Source organism: Aquarana catesbeiana, linkage group LG03, assembly GCF_042186555.1.
Source record: "Aquarana catesbeiana isolate 2022-GZ linkage group LG03, ASM4218655v1, whole genome shotgun sequence".
Taxonomy (NCBI): Eukaryota; Metazoa; Chordata; class Amphibia; order Anura; family Ranidae; genus Aquarana; species Aquarana catesbeiana.
In genome coordinates, this window is record NC_133326.1 from 663,694,919 (window position 1) to 663,713,374 (window position 18,456).

The 18,456-nt window shown below is 48.0% G+C and overlaps 1 protein-coding gene across 4 annotated transcripts in view; it reads right to left on the minus strand.

The window, feature by feature from the left end:
- The window catches only part of LOC141133431 (venom factor-like), a 681,995-nt gene that overhangs the window by 598,118 nt on the left and 65,421 nt on the right, over nt 1–18,456 (minus strand). For all 4 annotated transcript variants that reach the window (XM_073622818.1, XM_073622817.1, XM_073622816.1 and 1 more), the window contains exons 10-11: nt 10,013–10,128; nt 8,431–8,577 (exon numbers count right to left, since the gene is read on the minus strand). In XM_073622818.1, coding sequence (XP_073478919.1) covers nt 8,431–8,577; nt 10,013–10,128 — 263 coding nt within the window. The remainder of the gene's footprint in view (nt 1–8,430; nt 8,578–10,012; nt 10,129–18,456) is intronic.

Consider the following 18,456-nt stretch of genomic DNA (forward strand, 5'->3'; position numbering starts at 1 on the left):
CGTTCCCAGAGACTGGGAGGTTACAAACTCCTGTTTCTGGACAACGTGTTGCTGAGGCTTCGGTCAGTCAAAGAAGGAGCGGTGGAGAAGGTGGCCGTCTGACCGATGCGTTCAGACAATTTTTTGGTCCGCAGCCCCAAGGTATGATCGGTTCCAGCAACCATCGCCAGCGTCTGTATTACATGGTGCAGGAATACCTAGGGGCAAGATCAGACTTGGACACCTTTCCCACCGAAAATCCTCTGGGTTACTGGGTCTTGAGGATGGATCACTGGCCAGAGCTTGCACAGTATGCAATTGAGCTACTGGCCTGTCCTGCATCCAGCGTTCTTTCGGAACGCACATTCAGTGCTGCTGGAGGCGTGGTAACTGATCACAGGGTGCGTCTGTCCACCGACTCGGTCGATCGGCTGACCTTCATAAAAATGAATGAGTCTTGGATCACCACCAGCTACCAAGCACCTGATGCTGATGTAACCGAATAATTTTTTTTGAAATCTCAGATCCCTTCAAAGACTGCCTATGCTGATGCTGAGTGACTATCCCTGAGTAATTATCCTCTTTCTCCTCAATCATCACGCTGATAGCTTGTAAGAACATTTTTGGTTCTGGGCGCCACCACCAGTGCCTAAGGCACAATTTTTCAGCCCCTGTTTAACAGGGGCGTGTAATTACAATTTTTGATGTAATACTTTGCAGCAGGGCTCGTTCCTGCATTCCAACTAGAGTGTCTGTGAGGGGTTGCAGTGTTGTGGCACCAGCACCAGTGCCTAAGGCCCAATTTTTCTGCCCCTGTCTAACAGGGGCGTGTAATTACAATTTTTGATGCAATACTTTGCAGCAGGGCTCGTTCCTGCGTTCCAACTAGAGTGTCTGTGAGGGGTTGCAGTGTTGTGGCACCAGCACCAGTGCCTAAGGCCCAATTTTTCTGCCCCTGTCTAACAGGGGCGTGTAATTACAATTTTTGAAGCAATACTTTGCAGCAGGGCTCGTTCCTGCGTTCCAACTAGAGTGTCTGTGAGGGGTTGCAGTGTTGTGGCACCAGCACCAGTGCCTAAGGCCTAATTTTTCAGCTCCTGTTCAACAGGGGCATGTAATTACAATTCTTGATCTAATATTTCACAGCAGGGCCCTGTGAGGGCTTACAGTGTTGTGGCCACAGCAACACCTAAGGCCCAAATTTCTGCTGAGTATATAGGGCAGGACCCTACTTTCAAACATCTAACTTACAAACGACTCCTACTTGCAAACGGAAGGAGACAACAGGAAGTGAGATGAAATCTACCCCTAGGAAGGGAAATTCTCTCCTGTAAGAGTTAATATGGGAAAACAATTTCTCCTTTCCACTGATGCTTTCCAATCCTTGTTCCACAAAAAAACCCAAATTTTCAAAAAACATTTTTCATTGGGACAAAAAAGTGAGGTGAAATCTTCTGAAGAGGAGGAAAGACAGCAAAACAAATGTCACAGGGGTGATAACCCTTCCCTATGTTTTCCAAAAAGCTTAGAAAAGATTTTTTGGCTGGAGCTAAACACGTTAAAAATGTTCAAAATTACAAACAGATTCTACTTAACAACAAACCTACAGTCCCTGTCTTGTTTGCACCGCCTGTATACTACTGTTCAGAGTATATAGGGCCTGGTGGCCCCACACCTTTCCTTATTTTAATTTGGGTGCGGGGTTCCCCTTAATATCCATACAAGACCCAAAGGGCCTGGTAATGGACTGGGGGGTACCCATGCCGTTTGTCTCACTGATTTTCATCCATATTGCCATGACCCGACATGACATTAAACCCGCAAGCAGTTTTAAATGAGATTTTTTCCTTTAAAAATGACATTTGGTGCAGGGACTGTTCTAAACATGGGAAACACGCGTCACTTTACAGGCATACTATAGACACCCCCCAGGTACGATATTTAAAGGAATATTTCACTTTTTTTTTTTTACTTTAAGCATCATTAAAATCACTGCTCCCGAAAAAACGGCCGTTTTTAAAAGTTTTTTTTGCATTGATACATGTCCCCTGGGGTAGGACCCGGGTCCCCAAACCCTTTTTAGGACAATACCATGCAAATTAGCCTTTAAAATGAGCACTTTTGATTTCGAACGTTCGAGTCCCATAGACGTCAATGGGGTTCTAACGTTCGTGCGAACTTTCGGTCCGTTCGCGGGTTCTGGTGCAAACCGAACCGGGGGGTGTTCGGCTCATCCCTAGTCATCACATATGACATTTGTCTCAGAAAGATCCACGATAAAAGGTAAGAGAAAAAAAATAAAAAGGGAAATATAGAACGAACAACACAGAAAAGGGTAGATGTTTCAGACTTTGGGCTTTTACCGGGTCACATTTCAGCATTAAACCCCATAAAACATGACTGCTGAGGTGCAATGGGCTTAGGTCCCACTTAACGTAACACCAAGGGATAAAATCCCCCACCACCCTTGCCCTTCACTCCATTAAATAAGACACTTACAACCATTACGTTGGAAAGGGCAAGGCCACAGCTTTATTAAATTCCAACACATAACATGTGAACATATTTAACCAGTACCAGTCACAGTCGTACTGTGAGCACTTAACCAAAAGAGGGAAGCGGTGAACATATTTAACCAGTACCAGTCACAGTCGTACTGTGAGCACTTAACCAAAAGAGGGAAGTGGGGCCTGTCCTTACCATAAGTGCTGGACAGACAGCCTATTTCCAATTTTCCATCCAGGGCATAGCCCATTACAGCAACTTTAACTGCTGACAAGGTCAAGAAAACCGCCAAACGCCCGTCAGTTAATAACTGACGAGCGCCCCACCGCAGCCAGCACCTGTTCCACACCTTGCTGCAGGCCAAGGTTGAATATATCCAACCCAATGTAATTAAAGTGATCACCATCCGGTCTCAACAGATCATCATTATTACCCTCCAGGTCCTTGTGACTGATGACGAACCCCCCTATTTCCCGAACAAACTTGGCGACCTGAGCGTTCACTTTCTGACGGAAGCGTTCTAGCTGGGGGGCCGGGTAATTCCCTTGCCCACAGCAGGCGAGGCACAATTTCCGACCAAATGGGCACCAAATTGGTGTAAGCTGCATAGCCTTGAGCAACGTCCCGCTTGATGGCAGAGATCAAGTCACAGAACGTGTATAACCCACATAATTCCCCCCAGCGTGAAGAATCAAGATGATGGGGCCAGACACATGGGACCGAATGCGTAAACCCTGTGGAAGGACCAGAGGCCATCATAAACCGTGAAGCCCAAGCCAGCAGAGTCGGTCGAGATCATAGGTAAAACCCCAATTATTCCCGTAGCTCCGAACCTCTGCCCGACATGCGGCCCAGTAATTGAAGGAGTCTCCCACGATCCAAAAGAGCAGGGTCTCAAATGGGGAAACAAACGGACGGTAACAGGGAAAGGATACCGGAGAGAATAGGGAGGGAAACCGGACGCCAGGAATCAGGGGAATAAGCAGCACACCTCCAATCCCGCAGGACCCGACGGGTTGGAAACGCTTTTGTGATGTCCTCCCACCCAAGGAGCGGAAACCAAAAAAGGACAAAGAAGAAATGGCCAACGAAACCGTGGCAACCTGAAGAACCTCTTGTAGTAAATAAACAAGGTAAGAAATAAAGCCACGCGTATTACTTTTTTTTTTTTTTTGAAGACGAGATGGAAAAAACTGACCGCCCAATGCCTGGACCCAGTTGTCCCACATGCGGCAGTACAACGCCCACGTCCGAAGGGAAGGCGACACCCAGAGGACTGGCAAACCTCGAAAACGAGGTTCCACAAGTAGGCCGGACAGGGGAGGCCCTCCGGGGCAGCCGACGGGGCGAGGGTGCAGAAATGATGGAGCTGTGAACGAGAGGGAGCATCAGCAATATCATTAGCAGTTCCAGGGACATGCCTAGCTCTAAAGCAAACGTTAAACTGCAGGCACTTTAAAACCAAAAAACGCAGCAACGACATGACCAGAGGGGATCTAGCTGACTGTTGATTGACCACCTGCACCACGCTCATGTTATCATGCCAGAAAAACCCACCTATCGATTGAGCAATTGCTCGCCCACAGCTCAGTGGCGACAATAATCGGAAAGCACTCCAGCCGTGTGAGGTTGCGCAAAAAATCCATGCGGGCCCATGAGGCCGGCCAACATTCAGCAGACCACTCCCCTTGGAAAAAACACCGAAACCACAGAAGCCAGCCACATCAGTGTATAGCTCCAGCTGTGAGTTCATTACCTCCTCCAGCAACCAACATGACTGGCCGTTGTAGGACTGGAGGAAGGACAAGCCACATCCCCAAGTCATGGGCTTGGTGATACGGATATAATGGTGGGGGGCAGCCACACCCTTTGTGGCCCATGCCAGATGTCTACAGAAATCCCGTCCCATGCGGGTGAGGCGGCAGGTAAAGACCAATTGACCCGGCAAAGACTGAAGTTGTTTCAACTGCAGAAATTTTTTTTTTTTTCCTTCCCCTATTGACAAGCGAACCAGGGAGAGTAGCCTGGCCAGCTGAAAACCATCTCCACGGTGTTGATTACAATACCCAAGAAGGCCAGAACCGTCACAGGGCCCTCGGTCTTGTCGGCTGACAGCGGGATGGCACTCACAGCTGTCAGCTGGGCCCGTGAAGAGGAAGTTATCCAAGTAGTGTAACACGGACTGCAAACCAGCCGCCTGGACAACTACCCAATCAAGAAAACTACCAAAGAGTTCAAAGACATACCAAGAAATGGCACAGCCCAAGGGAAGGCACATGTCAAAAAGTAACTTCCCTGAAAGTAGCATCCCAGCAGATGAAAGCATTGCGGGTGGCTGGGAGGAGGCGGAAGGCGGACGCAATGTCCGCCTTGGCCAGAAAAGGCCGAAGGCCAAGCCAACCTGATCAAGTGGAGCGCCTTGTAAAATGAGGCGTAGTGGACCCTGGTCTCCTCCTTGTCGATGCCGTCCTAGAGCGAGGAGCCAGAAGGATAGGCCAAGTGGTGGGTAAGGCGAAAATTTTTTTTTTTTTTTTTAATTAGGTGCCATGGTCGGCAAACCTGAAGGAGTAAATGTGTGGGGGGGTCCAAAAACCGCGGTCTAAACCATCCCTCAAGGTCAAGGCCCCTCTATGAAGGGGGGGAGTACCGGTCTAACCAGGGAAGCATCTCTGAGACGATCACTGAGATCTTCTGGTTTAGAAATGTCAAGCTTGGCCCCCGGCCGGGAAAGAGCATAAGCAATAACCACAGGCTACCATCCTGGCAATCCAAGCAGAACTCCTTCCTTGATGCCTCTTTTTGGCGAAACAGCGTGTCATAGTGGAACACTGGTCCCCGTATGCCTTGTAGGCACCCCAAATGTGAGATCAAGATAACAAAAATGATGTACCAACTCTGGAAAATGCTCGCAAAGCACTCCGGCGTAAGCACGGAACCCTGGCAGCCAGTTCCTGAATGTCCAAGGAAGCTGCTTCGATTTTTCGCACCGCCACGTCAACCCATTTGGATTTCCAATCGTTTCACGGTCGGGGAGCGACTGAGGCGAGGAAATCCATAAATTCGCATCACCAGATTTTATCCTTGACGTCTTCCGACAGGTGTGTGCCGCTAGGCTAAACCGCCCACAAAGCACCACCCGCGAAAGAGGCTGGACTACATGCCGAAACCCGACACACCCATGCGAGACCGGACCAATATTACAACTGTGACAATGCATTAATCCGGTGGACCCGATACGGCAGCGTCACCGGACCTACCCCAAATCAAAATCATACTCACTGAGTCGCAGGTGTGCAGTCAAAGAAGAAGGGCGACCAACAGCCAGTCCAGGAGAAAAAACCCGGTACAGGATCGTCTGTGAAGGATAGTGGAAGGAGGTCCAGGGGTGGCGGTCTGCCCACTGAACCTGAGGAGCCTGGGGGGTCCGAGGACAGCAACCGAGCAGCATCTGGAGCAACCAGGTGTAGGACTCATGGCAGGTGCAGCCCACATCCCGGGCGTGGCGTGCGCATCTCCCGCCCTGCCGGGCGCAGGGAGATGGTGCCGAGCCTCAGGCAGGGGCAAGGCCACAGTGGCAGGCATCACATGGGCATCTCCCGCCCTGCTGGGCGCAGGGAGATGGTGCAGGGTGACAAACCAGGGCAAGGCTGTGTCAGCGGACATGTGGACGGAATCTCCCGCCCAGCCAGGCGCAGGGAGCTGATAGTGGGCAGAGGTCAGTGATGAGGGGAGGGGAGCAGGTGACCGCAGGCCATCCCCCGCCCAGGGGGGTGCAGGGGGATGTAATAAGGCAGGGGGTGAGAGGCCTAAGCAGCGCAGCCACCCCCCACCCGGCCGGGTGCAGGGGGATGTGGGACGGTAGGGGGCAGCGGCAGAGGGTGAGTGGCATGTGCCGCCCCTGCCATCCCCCACCCAGCTGGGTGCAGGGGGATACAGGAAGGCAGGGGTCAGTGGCAGGGGTAGAGCAGCCTGTGCAGCCCTGCCATCCCCCACCCAGCCGGGTGCAGGGGGATGCAGGACGGTAGGGGGTGAGCGGCATGTGGCCGCCCTGCTATCCCCCACCCAGCTGGGTGCAGGGGGATGCGATACAGTAGGGGGCAGTGGCAGGGGGTGAGTGGCATTAGCCGCCCTGCTATCCCCCACCCAGATGGGTGCAGGGGGATGCGGTAATGCAGGGGTTAATTGCAGGGGATGAGTGATAGGTGCACCATCATCCCCACCCAGATGGGTGCAGTTTCAGTAGGGGGTGAGTTGCAGTAGGGGGTGAGTTTCATGTGCAGCCCTGCCATCCCCCACCCAGCCGGGTGCAGGGGGATGCGGGATGGTAGGGGGTGAGCAGCATGTGCCGCCCTGCTATCCCCCACCCAGCTGGGTGCAGGGGGATGCAGGACGGTAGGGGGCAGTGGCAGGTGGTGAGTGGCATTAGCCGCCCTGCCATCCCCCACCCAGCTGGGTGCAGGGGAATGTGGTAATGCAGGGGTTAATTGCAGGGGTTGAGTGACAGGTGCACCATCATCCCCCACCCAGCTAGGTGCAGGGGGATGCGGTAATGCAGGGGTTAGTTGAAGGGGATGAGTGATAGGTGCACCATCATCCCCCACCCAGATGGGTGCAGGGGGATGCAGGACGGTAGGGGGTGAGTGGCATGTGCAGCCCTGCCATCCCCCACTCAGCCGGGTGCAGGGGGATGCGGGATGGTAGGGGGTGAGCGGCATGTGCCGCCCTGCTATCCCCCACCCAGCTGGGTGCAGGGGGATGCGATACGGTAGGGGGCAGTGGCAGGGGGTGAGTGGCATTAGCCGCCCTGCCATCCCCCACCCAGCTGGGTGCAGGGGGATGCGGTAATGCAGGGGTTAATTGCAGGGGATGAGTGACAGGTGCACCATCATCCCCCACCCAGCTAGGTGCAGGGGGATGTGGATGCACAGTGGCCACGAAAGAGGCAGTATGGCCTGTGCCGAAATTTGAATCTCCCGCCCGCTGGGCACAGGGAGAGACGCTGGCTGTGACACGCCAGCTGTGAGAGACAGCATGGAGGAAGGAGCAGGAGGAGGGGCTGCACGTGCGAAAACTCCGGGCTGGTGTGCCCGGCATCTGGCACTGCGGGACGCCCCCCGAGTGCACCCCCCGCCCCGCCGGTCACCGGCGGGGCGGGGGGGGCCATGGACAATGGTAGCCAGCACCCACGGGCGGCGATCGGAGGCGGGAAGCGACGCGGCTCCCGCCCGCGCCGCCGAGCGGGCACCCACGGGGGGGTTAGGCAGCTGGAGAAGCCCGTACCGACCGCCGGACTCTGGGGCTCCGAGAGCGGGCCGGGCGAGAGGAGACCCGGCCCGCAGTGTGCACTGATGGCGGGGGACCCGCCGGGGAGGACTCTGGCGTCGGATGGCAGCACGAGGGGACGGAGAGGGGGGGGCAGGGACCAGTGGCCTCAGGGGCTCCGGAGGGACGTGGATGCAGTGTATGAAGGCCTGGAAGGGGGGGGGTACGTCTCCTGAGCCTGGAGGCAGGGGGGGGGGGCCCAGGTGACAGCGGAAAAGGGGGGGGGACATCTCGTGGACCCCGGCCAACAGGAGGTCATTGTCCATGATAGAGGGTGCAGGGTCCACAGCAGCTCTCAGCTCTTCCAACGACTCCTCCAAAAGACCCAGAATTCCCTTGGGCACATGATTTCCTGAGCTAAGGCCCATCCCATCCCCATGTCCCAACCAATCGTTCCCCTTGACACACACCTAGCCATGCCCCCATCAGTCAAGGCTCTCTTTCCCTAGGGGGCTCAAGAGGCCTTCATTATGATAGCAGTTATGTCCACTAGATGAATGGTATCAACTACCTTCAAATTTAACAGACAGGGATAGCAATGACATAAAGTATAGATGAACAGAGATTGCAGCAGACAATAGGAAACCTCCTCTTGAGACCAAGATGGTACAGAGGGTCACTCACAGTTATTTGCAGGCGATTGATATTAGCAGCAGTGTTCAACGTCAGTCGAGATGTTCCCTCAGGTCCAGTCAAACCTTCCACTTTTCCTGGTTGTGCCACCACCTTGATCCGGTTAGCTGGAGAACCATCCGGGTTTGTGACAAACACCTGAGGAGTAGGAAAGAATGTACAGCCAGCCTTAGATTCTATGGTGCAACATTTTATGAAAGGCACTCCCTTCCCAGTGAAAGAAAAAATATTTTTTGCTCAGTTTTCTTAAAATCTTGCAAAATTGACACTTCTTCCTTTTATGAAATTTTTAACAAGACTTTCACTCCAAGATTTTGGGGTGGCAACTGACATACCAACAAGAAAGGAAAAGGAAAAGAAAAAAGGAAAGTGAAAGGCAAAAGAAAGAACGGAAAGGGAAAAGAAAAAGAAAGGAAAAAAGGAAAAGAAAAGGGGATGGGGAAAAAGAAAGGAAGGGAAAAGAAAGAACATGAAAAGGAAAAGAAAAGAAGATGGAAAGGAAAGGGAAAATAAAGAAAATGAAAAGGAAAGGGAAAAGAAAGAAAAGGTAAACTAAGGAGGAAAGGAAAATAAACGAAAAGGGAAAGGGGGAAAAAGGAAAAAGGAAAAGGGAAAGGCTACAAAAGGGGAAGGGAAAAAAAAGAAAAGGGAAAAAAAGGGAAAGGCAAAAGAAAGGAAAAGGGAAAGGAAAGGGAAAAGAAATGAAAAGGAAATAGAAAGAGAAAGGGAAAGGGAAAATAAAGAAAAGGGAAAATAAAGGAAAGGGGAAGGGAAAATAAAGAAAGGGTAAAGGAAAAGGAAAAGAAAAATATTAGCCAATGTACTAATTGAAAGCTCATTTCTCTTATGCCCACGGTCGGATTTTCCGATGGAAAATGTCCGATCGGAGCGTGTTGTCGGAAATTCCGACCGTGTGTGGGCTCCATCGCTCATTTTCCATCGGATTTTCCGACACACAAAGTTGGAGAGCAGGAGATAAAATTTTCCAACAACAAAATCCGTTGTCGGAAATTCCGATCGTGTGTACACAAATCCGACGGACAAAGTGCCACGCATGCTCAGAATAAATAAAGAGATGAAAGCTATTGGCCACTGCCCCGTTTATAGTCCCGATGTACGTGTTTTACGTCACCGCATTCAGAACGATCGGATTTTCCGACAACTCTGTGTGACCGTGTGTATGCAAGACAAGTTTGAGCCAACATCCGTCGGAAAAAATCCTAGGATTTTGTTGTCGGAATGTCTGAACAAAGTCTGACCGTGTGTATGGGGCATAATGGAATCAGCGAATTAAATTTTACATATGTTCTTCTTTTATTCCGTAATAAATGTAATGAGCACCACATGGTTCCCAAGTGTTAAGTGATATCGGGTAGGTGTACAGCATTACTTTATGTTTGATGATCTGTTTGAATCATAACACTAATCCATGAATTCTCCTACAGTCAAGCTGTGTTTGGGTCAGACCAACTCAGTAGAAGCTATTTATGCCTTCAATATGAGGTTAAATTCCAGACATTTCACTTTCTAAATGTTGTCAACATATTTTAGATAATATACACAACATCCTTACCGTAAGGTCAAAGGGCATTCCAGGCTTGAAATACTTAGAAGTTTTAGTGAAGAAGATTTTATAGCGAGATTTCACAATATGAATATTTTCTAACTCGGCTTCCAACATTTCACTGCCTGGAAGAGAGAAGGAATAGGTTTTAAAGGCACGTCATCAAAATGGAACAGATAAATGTAAAATATTTGAAACAGCTACAATGCTTTTTCTTACTTAGAAATAGGGATGAGCTTTATGTTTGGGTCGAACATGAGTTCGACTCGAACATTGGCTGTTCACCCGTTCATCGAAAACAGAACATTATGGGGCGTTTGCGCCAAATTCTAGCGCCATGTAACGCCCTATAATGCACTGCGGGAGCGCAGTGCATTGCTGTATGATGATTAGCCAAAGCATGCACCATGACCTGCATGCTTTGGCCAATCCCAGCGCCCTCAGCTAAGAGAGCCATAATTGGCCAAAGGCAGGATGCCTTTGGCCAATTATGGCTCAGGGGGCTCACACTATATAAGGCTGCCTGCACATCGGCCCCGTGTAGTTTGTTGTTGGCATGGACGGAGAGAGAGTGTCATTTAGATTGAGCAGGCAGGTTATTCAGTTAGCTGCAGTGTATTTAATATATATATATATATATATATATATATATACAGACAGTCTGTATCTGTATCTATCTATCTATCTATCTATCTATCTATCTATCTATCTATCTATCTATCTATCTATCTATCTATCTATCTATCTATCTATCTATCTATCTATCTATCTTAGATAGATGTAGATAGATAGATAGATAGATAGATAGATAGATAGATAGATAGATAGATAGATAGATAGATAGATAGATAGATAGATAGATAGATAGATAGATAGATAGATAGATAGATAGATAGATAGATAGATAGATCGATCTATATATAGATATATATATATCTATATATATCTATATATAGAAATAGATCTATATCTATATATAGATCTATATCTATATATAGATATATATAGATATATATATATATTCATAGATCTATCTATCTATCTATCTATCTATCTATCTATCTATCTATCTATCTATCTATCTATCTATCTATCTCTATATATAGATATAGATATAGATATAGATATAGATATAGATATATATTTATATACACTGCATCCAGTGTAGCCAAGCTTATAGCTGACTGCAGGCCATTCCTGGTGTACTTTTTCTAATATACTTCAGGCGTACACAGTACACAGTACCGTGCACCCATAGTGCAGTTGCTACTACTTTTCTGGTGGTGTACACAGTACACAAAACATACAGTGCACCCATAGTTGCTATTAAACTTCTGGTGGTGTACACAATACCGTTCACCCCTAGTGCAGTTGCTACTACTTTTCTGGTGGTGTACACAATACATACAGTGCACCCATAGTTGTTATTACACTTCTGTTGGTGTACACAGTACCGTGCACCCCTAGTGCAGTTGCTACTGCTTTTCTGGTGGTGCACACAGTACACAATACATACAGTGCACCCATAGTTGCTATTAGACTTCTGGTGGTGTACACAATACTGTTCACCCCTAGTGCAGTTGCTACTACTTTCCTGCTGGTGTACACAGTACACAATACATACAGTGCACCCATAGTTGCTATTAGACTTCTGGTGGTGAACACAATACCATGCACCCCTAGTGCAGTTGCTACTACTTTTCTGGTGGTGTACACAGTACACAATATATACAGTGCACCCATAGTTGTTACTACTACTTTTCTGGTGGTGTACACAGTACACAATACAGTGTAGTGTGGTTTTGCTAAACAAAATTTACAGCATGTCCAGAAGGCCACCAAGGAGAGGCAGATGCTCACAGGCCACTAAAAAAGGGCAAGCACGCTCTGTGTCTATAGTCAACAGTGCTGGTCATGGACATGGTGCATCCTCTGCACGTGGCCGTGGGGCACGCTTGACCTTTTTTTCTGCAGCTGGCTGTATTATTGAGCCACAACATGCAGAAGAGTTGGTGGAATGGATAACAAAGCCATTCTCATCCTCCTCATCCTCTGTCACCCAGGCTCAGTGTAGTTTGCCTGCCAATGCAGCTGCCAAAGCGGCCTATTCCATCAGCTCCATGTCAACAGTCTCCTTCCCAAGCCCCACCATCATGCACAGAGGAGTCCCCTGAACTATTACTATAACTACCTCCTCAAGTCAATTGCCTCATTTAAAGTCCCACATTCCCTTCTTACGTACCTGAACTGTTCGACCACAGTGTCGGATACATGCTGCAGGAGGATGTGCAGCGATTTGAAGGCTCCGATGATGGTACCCAGGTTGAGGAAGGGAGTAACATGAGCCTAGAGAGAGGGGGTGCCCAAGAAGGTCAAGAAACTGTCAGTCATGTTCCCCGAGCTTCAGCATAATGCCAAGTTTGCTCCAGTGATGAGGAGGGAGGGGATGATGAGCTCACTGACTCATCATCCCCCCCTGATAGAAGAGAGGAGGTCAGCAGTAAGGTGCATATTACCACTGACTTATGGTCCAGCGGGCATGGACATGGACGTTACCATTCTTTCACAGCGCACTGGGTAACTCTGCTGGCAGCTGGAAAGGATACAGGACAGGGTTCAGTATTGTTGGAGCTTGTTCCGCCACCACGCCTCCAAAATGCTACTAGCTCTCTCCTCCACACCCTCCTCTTCTTCTTCCTCTATGGCCTCTTCCTCTGCAGATTTGTCCTCTGAAACAGCGGTGCTCCGTAGGCATTCAAGGGGCTATGCAAGCACTCAGGCAAAAAGATGCCATGCAGTGCTTGAGTTGGTCTGCTTAGGGGACAGGAGCCACACTGGGGCAGAGATTCTGGCAGCTCTGCAGGGGCAGACTCAGAGGTGGTTGACGCCATGCCAGCTTCAGCCAGGAATGTTTGTATGAGACAATAGCACCAACCGTCTCTCTGCCCTCCGACAGGGACACTTGACCCATGTTCCCTGTTTGGCTCACGTCCTGAATTTGATGGTGAATTTGATGGTTCTTGAGCAGGTACCCAGGCTTACAGTATCTCCTAAGGCAGGCCAGGAAAGTCTGTGGTCATTTCTGCTGGTCATATAATGCCAGTGCTGGGCTGGCTGACACTCAAAGAGAATGCAACCTGCCCAAGAACCTCCTCATTTGTGACATGTCCACCAGGTGGAACTCAACGTTGGCAATGCTGCAGTGGCTGCACACGCAGCAGAGGGCCATCAATGAGTACCTGTGTGAGTATGGCACCGGACAGGGTCAGGGGAGCTTGGCTTTTTTTCGCCACGCTACTGATCAAGGATGCATGCACTGTCCTGTCACCATTTGAGGAAGCCATGAGGATGGTGAGCAGTGACAGTGCATGCATAAGTGATACTGTTCCACTTGTCTTCCTGTTGGAGCACACGCTTCGTGGAATAATGGACAAAGCACTTGAGGCAGAACAGCGGGAGGATGAGGAGGACTTCCTTACCTCTCAAGGCCCCCTTTATCCAGATAGTATTCCTGAGGGCCACACAAGAAGAAGAAAAGGAGGAGGAGGAGGATTGTGTCAGCATGGAGGTGGAGGATAACACTCAGCATCAGCAGCAGTCTTCAAGGGATCATTTTCAGTCCCCAGAAACCCATGGAGCTTTACGTGGCTGGGAGGAGGTGGTTGAGGATCATGTGATCCTTAGTGACCCTGAGGACTCAGGATCGAATGCCTCTGCAAACTTACGCTGCATGTCCTCCCTGATCCTGCAAAGCCTGCGAAAGGACCCTAGGATCATGGTATCAAAGAGAGGAAGCATTACTGGCTGGCAACCCTTCTTGATCCACTTTACAAGGGTAAGGTTGCAGAACTTATCCAGCCTTCGCAGAGGGAGCAGAGGATGAAACATCTTCGGGAGGCCTTGCAGAAAGGTTTATGCAATGCATTTCCAGAGCCTGGGAGGTCACAATTTCCTGGTGCTGGACAACGTTTTGCTGAGGCTTCATTCAGTCACAGAAAGAGCGGTAGAGAAGGTGCCTTCAGAAAATTCTTCAGTCCTCAGCGCCAAGGTCTGATCTGTTCCAGCAACCATTGCCAGCGTCTGAATTACATGGTGCAGGAATATTTAGGGGCAAGATCAGACTTGGAGACCTTTCCAACAGAACATCCACTGGGTTACTGGGTCTTAAGGATGGACCACTGGCCAGAGCTTGCTCAATATGCAATTGAGCTACTGGCCTGTCCTGCATCTAGCGTTCTTTCTGAATGCACATTCAGTGCTGCTGGAGGCTTTGTAACTGAACACAGAGTGCGCCTGTCCACAGACTCTGTTGATCGCCTCACATTCGTAAAAATGAATCAGTGTTGGATCACCAGTTACCAAGCATCTGATGCTGATGTAACCGATTGATTTTTCTATGGATGCGGGATCCCTTGAAGACTGCATATGCTAAGTGACTATCCTATTATGCTGAGTGACTATCCTATTCCTCCTTAATCTTCATGATGATAGCTTCTAAGAATATTTTTGGTTCAGGACACACCACCACTGCCCAAGGCTTAATTTTTGATCAAATATTTAACAGCAGGGCTCGTTTCTGCACTCAACAAGAGTATCTGTGAGGCTTTTTTAGTGTTGTGCCACCACCACCATTACCTAAGGCCCAATTTTTCTGCCCCTGTTTAACAGGGCCATGTAATTAAAATTTTTGGTCTAATATTTCACAGCTGGGCCCGTTCCCATGCTCAACAAGAGAATCTGTGAGGGGTTACAGTGTTGTGGCACCACCACCACTGCCTAAGGCCCAAATTTACTTCCCCTGTTTAACAGGGGCGCGTAATTACAAATTTTGATCTAATATTTCACAGCAGGGCCCGTTCCTGCACTCAACAAAAGTATCTGTGAGGCTTTACAGTATTGTGCCACCACCACCACCACCGCCTAAGGCCCAATTTTTCTGCCCCTGTTCAACAGGGGCGCGTAATTACAATTTTTGATCCAATATTTCACAGCAGGGTCCATTCCTGCGCTCAACAGGAGTATCTGTGAGGCTTTACAGTGTTGTGCCACCACCACCACCGCCCATGGCCCAATTTTTCTGCCCCTGTTTGACAGGGGCATGTAATTACAATTTTTGCTCTAATATTTCACAGCAGGACCCGTTCCTGCGATCAGCAAGAGTACCTGTGAGGCTTTACACTGTTGTGCCACCGCCTAAGGCCCAATTTTTCTGCCCCTGTTTAACAGGGGCATGTAATTACAATTCCTGATATAATATTTCACAGCAGGGGCCATTCCAGCGCCCACTAAGAGTAACTGTGAGGGCTTACAGTGTTCTGCGACCACCAACACCTAAGGCCCAATTTTCTGCAGAGTTTATAGGGCAGGCCATATAGTATATACAGGCGTCCCCTATTTTCAAACATCCGACTTACAAACGACTCCTACTTATAAACGGAGGGAGACAACAGGAAGTGAAAGGAAATCTACCCCTAGAAAGGGAAAATTTTCTCCTGTAAGAGTTATTATGGGAAAAAGATGTCTCCACTGATGCTTTATCACCAATCCTAGTTTCCCTAATAACACAAAATTTTCAAAATCCAATTGTCTTTGGGACAGAAAGTGAGGTGAAATCTTCTGAACAGGGGCACAGACAGCAAAACAAATGTTACAGGGGGGATAACCCTTCCCCATGTTATCCCAAAAAGCTTAAAAAAAGACTTTTTGGCTGGAGCTACACTTTAAAAATGTACCTGTTCCAAATTACAAACAGATTCAACTTAACAAACCTACAGTCCCTATCTTGTTTGTAACCTGGGGACCACCTGTATACTGCTGTTCAGAGTATATAGGGCCTGGGGGCCCCACACCTTTTTTTTTCTAATTTGGGTGCGGGGTTCCCTTTAATATCCATACCAGACCCAAAGGGCCTGGTAATGGGCTGGGGGGGACCCATGCCATTTTTCTTAAGGATTTTCATCTATATTGCCGGGACCCGACATTACATTACAGCCACAAGCAGTTTTACATGACTTTTATTCCTTAATGCCGTGTACACACGACCAGACTTTCGATGGACTGAATCACGTTGGACTTTTCGACGGACTTTCGACGGACTTCCGATGGACTTCCGTCGAATCGGACTTGTCTACACACAATCACACCAAACTCTGACTGATTCGACCGTGATGACATACGACCGGACTAAAATAAGGAAGTTTATAGCCAGTAGCCAATAGCTGCCCTAGCGTCGGTTTTCACCCGTCGGACTAGCATACAGACGAACAAATTTTTCGACTTAACTCTAATCCATCGGAAAGATTTGAAACATGTTTTAAATCTAAAGTCCGTCTATATTTTCGACCTAAAAGGTCAGCTGCAGGTCCGGTGAAGCTCACACATGGTCGAATTGTCCGACGGATTTGCTCCGTCGGACCAGTTTGGGCAGAGACTGTTCTAAACACGGTAAAAATGCGCCACTTTACAGGCATACTATAGTCACCCCCCAGGCACGATATTTAAAGTAATATTTCACTTTTATTGTTTCACTTTAAGCATTATTAAAATCACTGCTCCCAAAAAAACGGCCTTTTTGTAAAACTTTTTTTTGCATTGATCCATGTCCCCTGGGGCAGGACCCGGGTCCCTAAACACTTTTTATGACAATAACTTGCATATTAGCCTTTAAAATGAGCACTTTTGATTTTTCACGTTCGAGTCCCATAGACTTTAACGGTGTTCGCACAAATGTTTTCTCTGTTCGCATGTTCTGCCGCGAACCGAACCAGGGGGTGTTCGTCTCCTCCCTACTTAGAAAATAATCCTTTAATGCAGTCAATGTTTCCAGCAATAACATTATTTGTTTTTGGTGTAATGAGGAAATGTTTTCCCTTCTCTCTTTGTTATAGTGCCCAAACAGGAAGTGAAGTCTCTTCAGTTGGGTTGCAGACAACAAATAAAACTATTTTTATTTATTTATGGGTTCGTTTTGGGGTGCAGCTATGGGAATACAGATAAACAAAAATATGTTTTTTTTTTCTCTCTCTTTTTGTGTGTATGTTTTACTAATGTCAAGGCGCTTGCTAATTTATTGAATAATACCTAAAGCTCTGTTTACCATTTGTATCCATTATTATAGTTTGGAGTTAACGTGATGTCCCTAGTTTTGTGGTGTTAATTTAAGGGCATCACTCTGGGAGGTAGGACAGAATGTAATTGCCTTTATGCTGATGATATTATTTTGTATATGCAGGACTCTTATACCACCATAACGGTGGCTATGTAGATGATTGAGACCTTTGGAACTTACAGTACTGTATTCAGGGCACAAGATAAATTGGGAGAAATCTGCTTTGATGCCTTTATATCCTGCATCGTGGACTGATATTTGGTCTCACTCTCCACTAAAGGTAGTTACCTCTTTTAAATATTTGGGGATCTTAATCACAGTGTACCTGTCTGATGCATTAGCAGTTAACATAGCTCCCCTAATAGAATTTTTTTAAATGAAAAAACGTTGTTGCCAAAAGCCCACGGCCTATGTTGGGTTTCCACAAATCAGACCTGTTTTTAGTAACATTGCCTTTTCTGCATCTGGGTACCGCTGGTCTGTCGCCACCAAGAACCAGGAAGCTGTTTTTCCCAGCAGAGGGCGAACAAAACGCCAGATATTGACACTATGGGGGTTATTTACTAAAACTGCATGGTGCAAAATCTGGTGCAGCTCTGCATAGAAACCAATCAGCTTCCAGGTTTTATTGACAAATTTTAATTGAACCAGCTGAAGTTATAAGCTGATTGGCTACCATGCACAGCTGCACCAGTTTTAGTAAACCTCCCCCTATATCAGTGGTTCTCAACTCATGTCCTCGGGACCCACTAACAGGCCAGGTTTGCAAAATAACTGAAATACATCACAGGTGATATCAATTGTTGCTCAGTGATTGCAGTATTCTAGTCTGCATCTCCCCAAGGTAATACCTAGAATCTGGCCTGTTAGTGGGTCCTGAGGACAGGAGTTGAGAACCACTGCCCTATATGAACAGTGCAAGAACAGTTTTAGACAACACATTTCACCACTGTAAGAGCTTGCCCCCCCCCCCCCCCCCCACACACACACACACACACAACACATGCAATAAGGCATTAGCATGCATTTTTACAGCATTTTTATACACATTGTGTACACTTTTACCTGTACCTTGTATTTGTACTGGAATGAGTAACAAAGCCCATACCTGGTGGTGTGAATGAGCCCTAAAACTGTCCATTCCAAAATTTGAAATAGGTGGCTTGTTCCCCTGGTTTTGCTCTGACTTCATCAATTCTGAATAGATTATTGTCTCAAAAGAGGGGGCGACTGGTTGGTGTATCCTATATTGGAGGGTACTTGGGTATTTATGATGATTAGCCAGCTATTATATTGTTTATGGCTGTAAATATATGTGGGATTTAGAAGGCAAGGCGCTGAATAC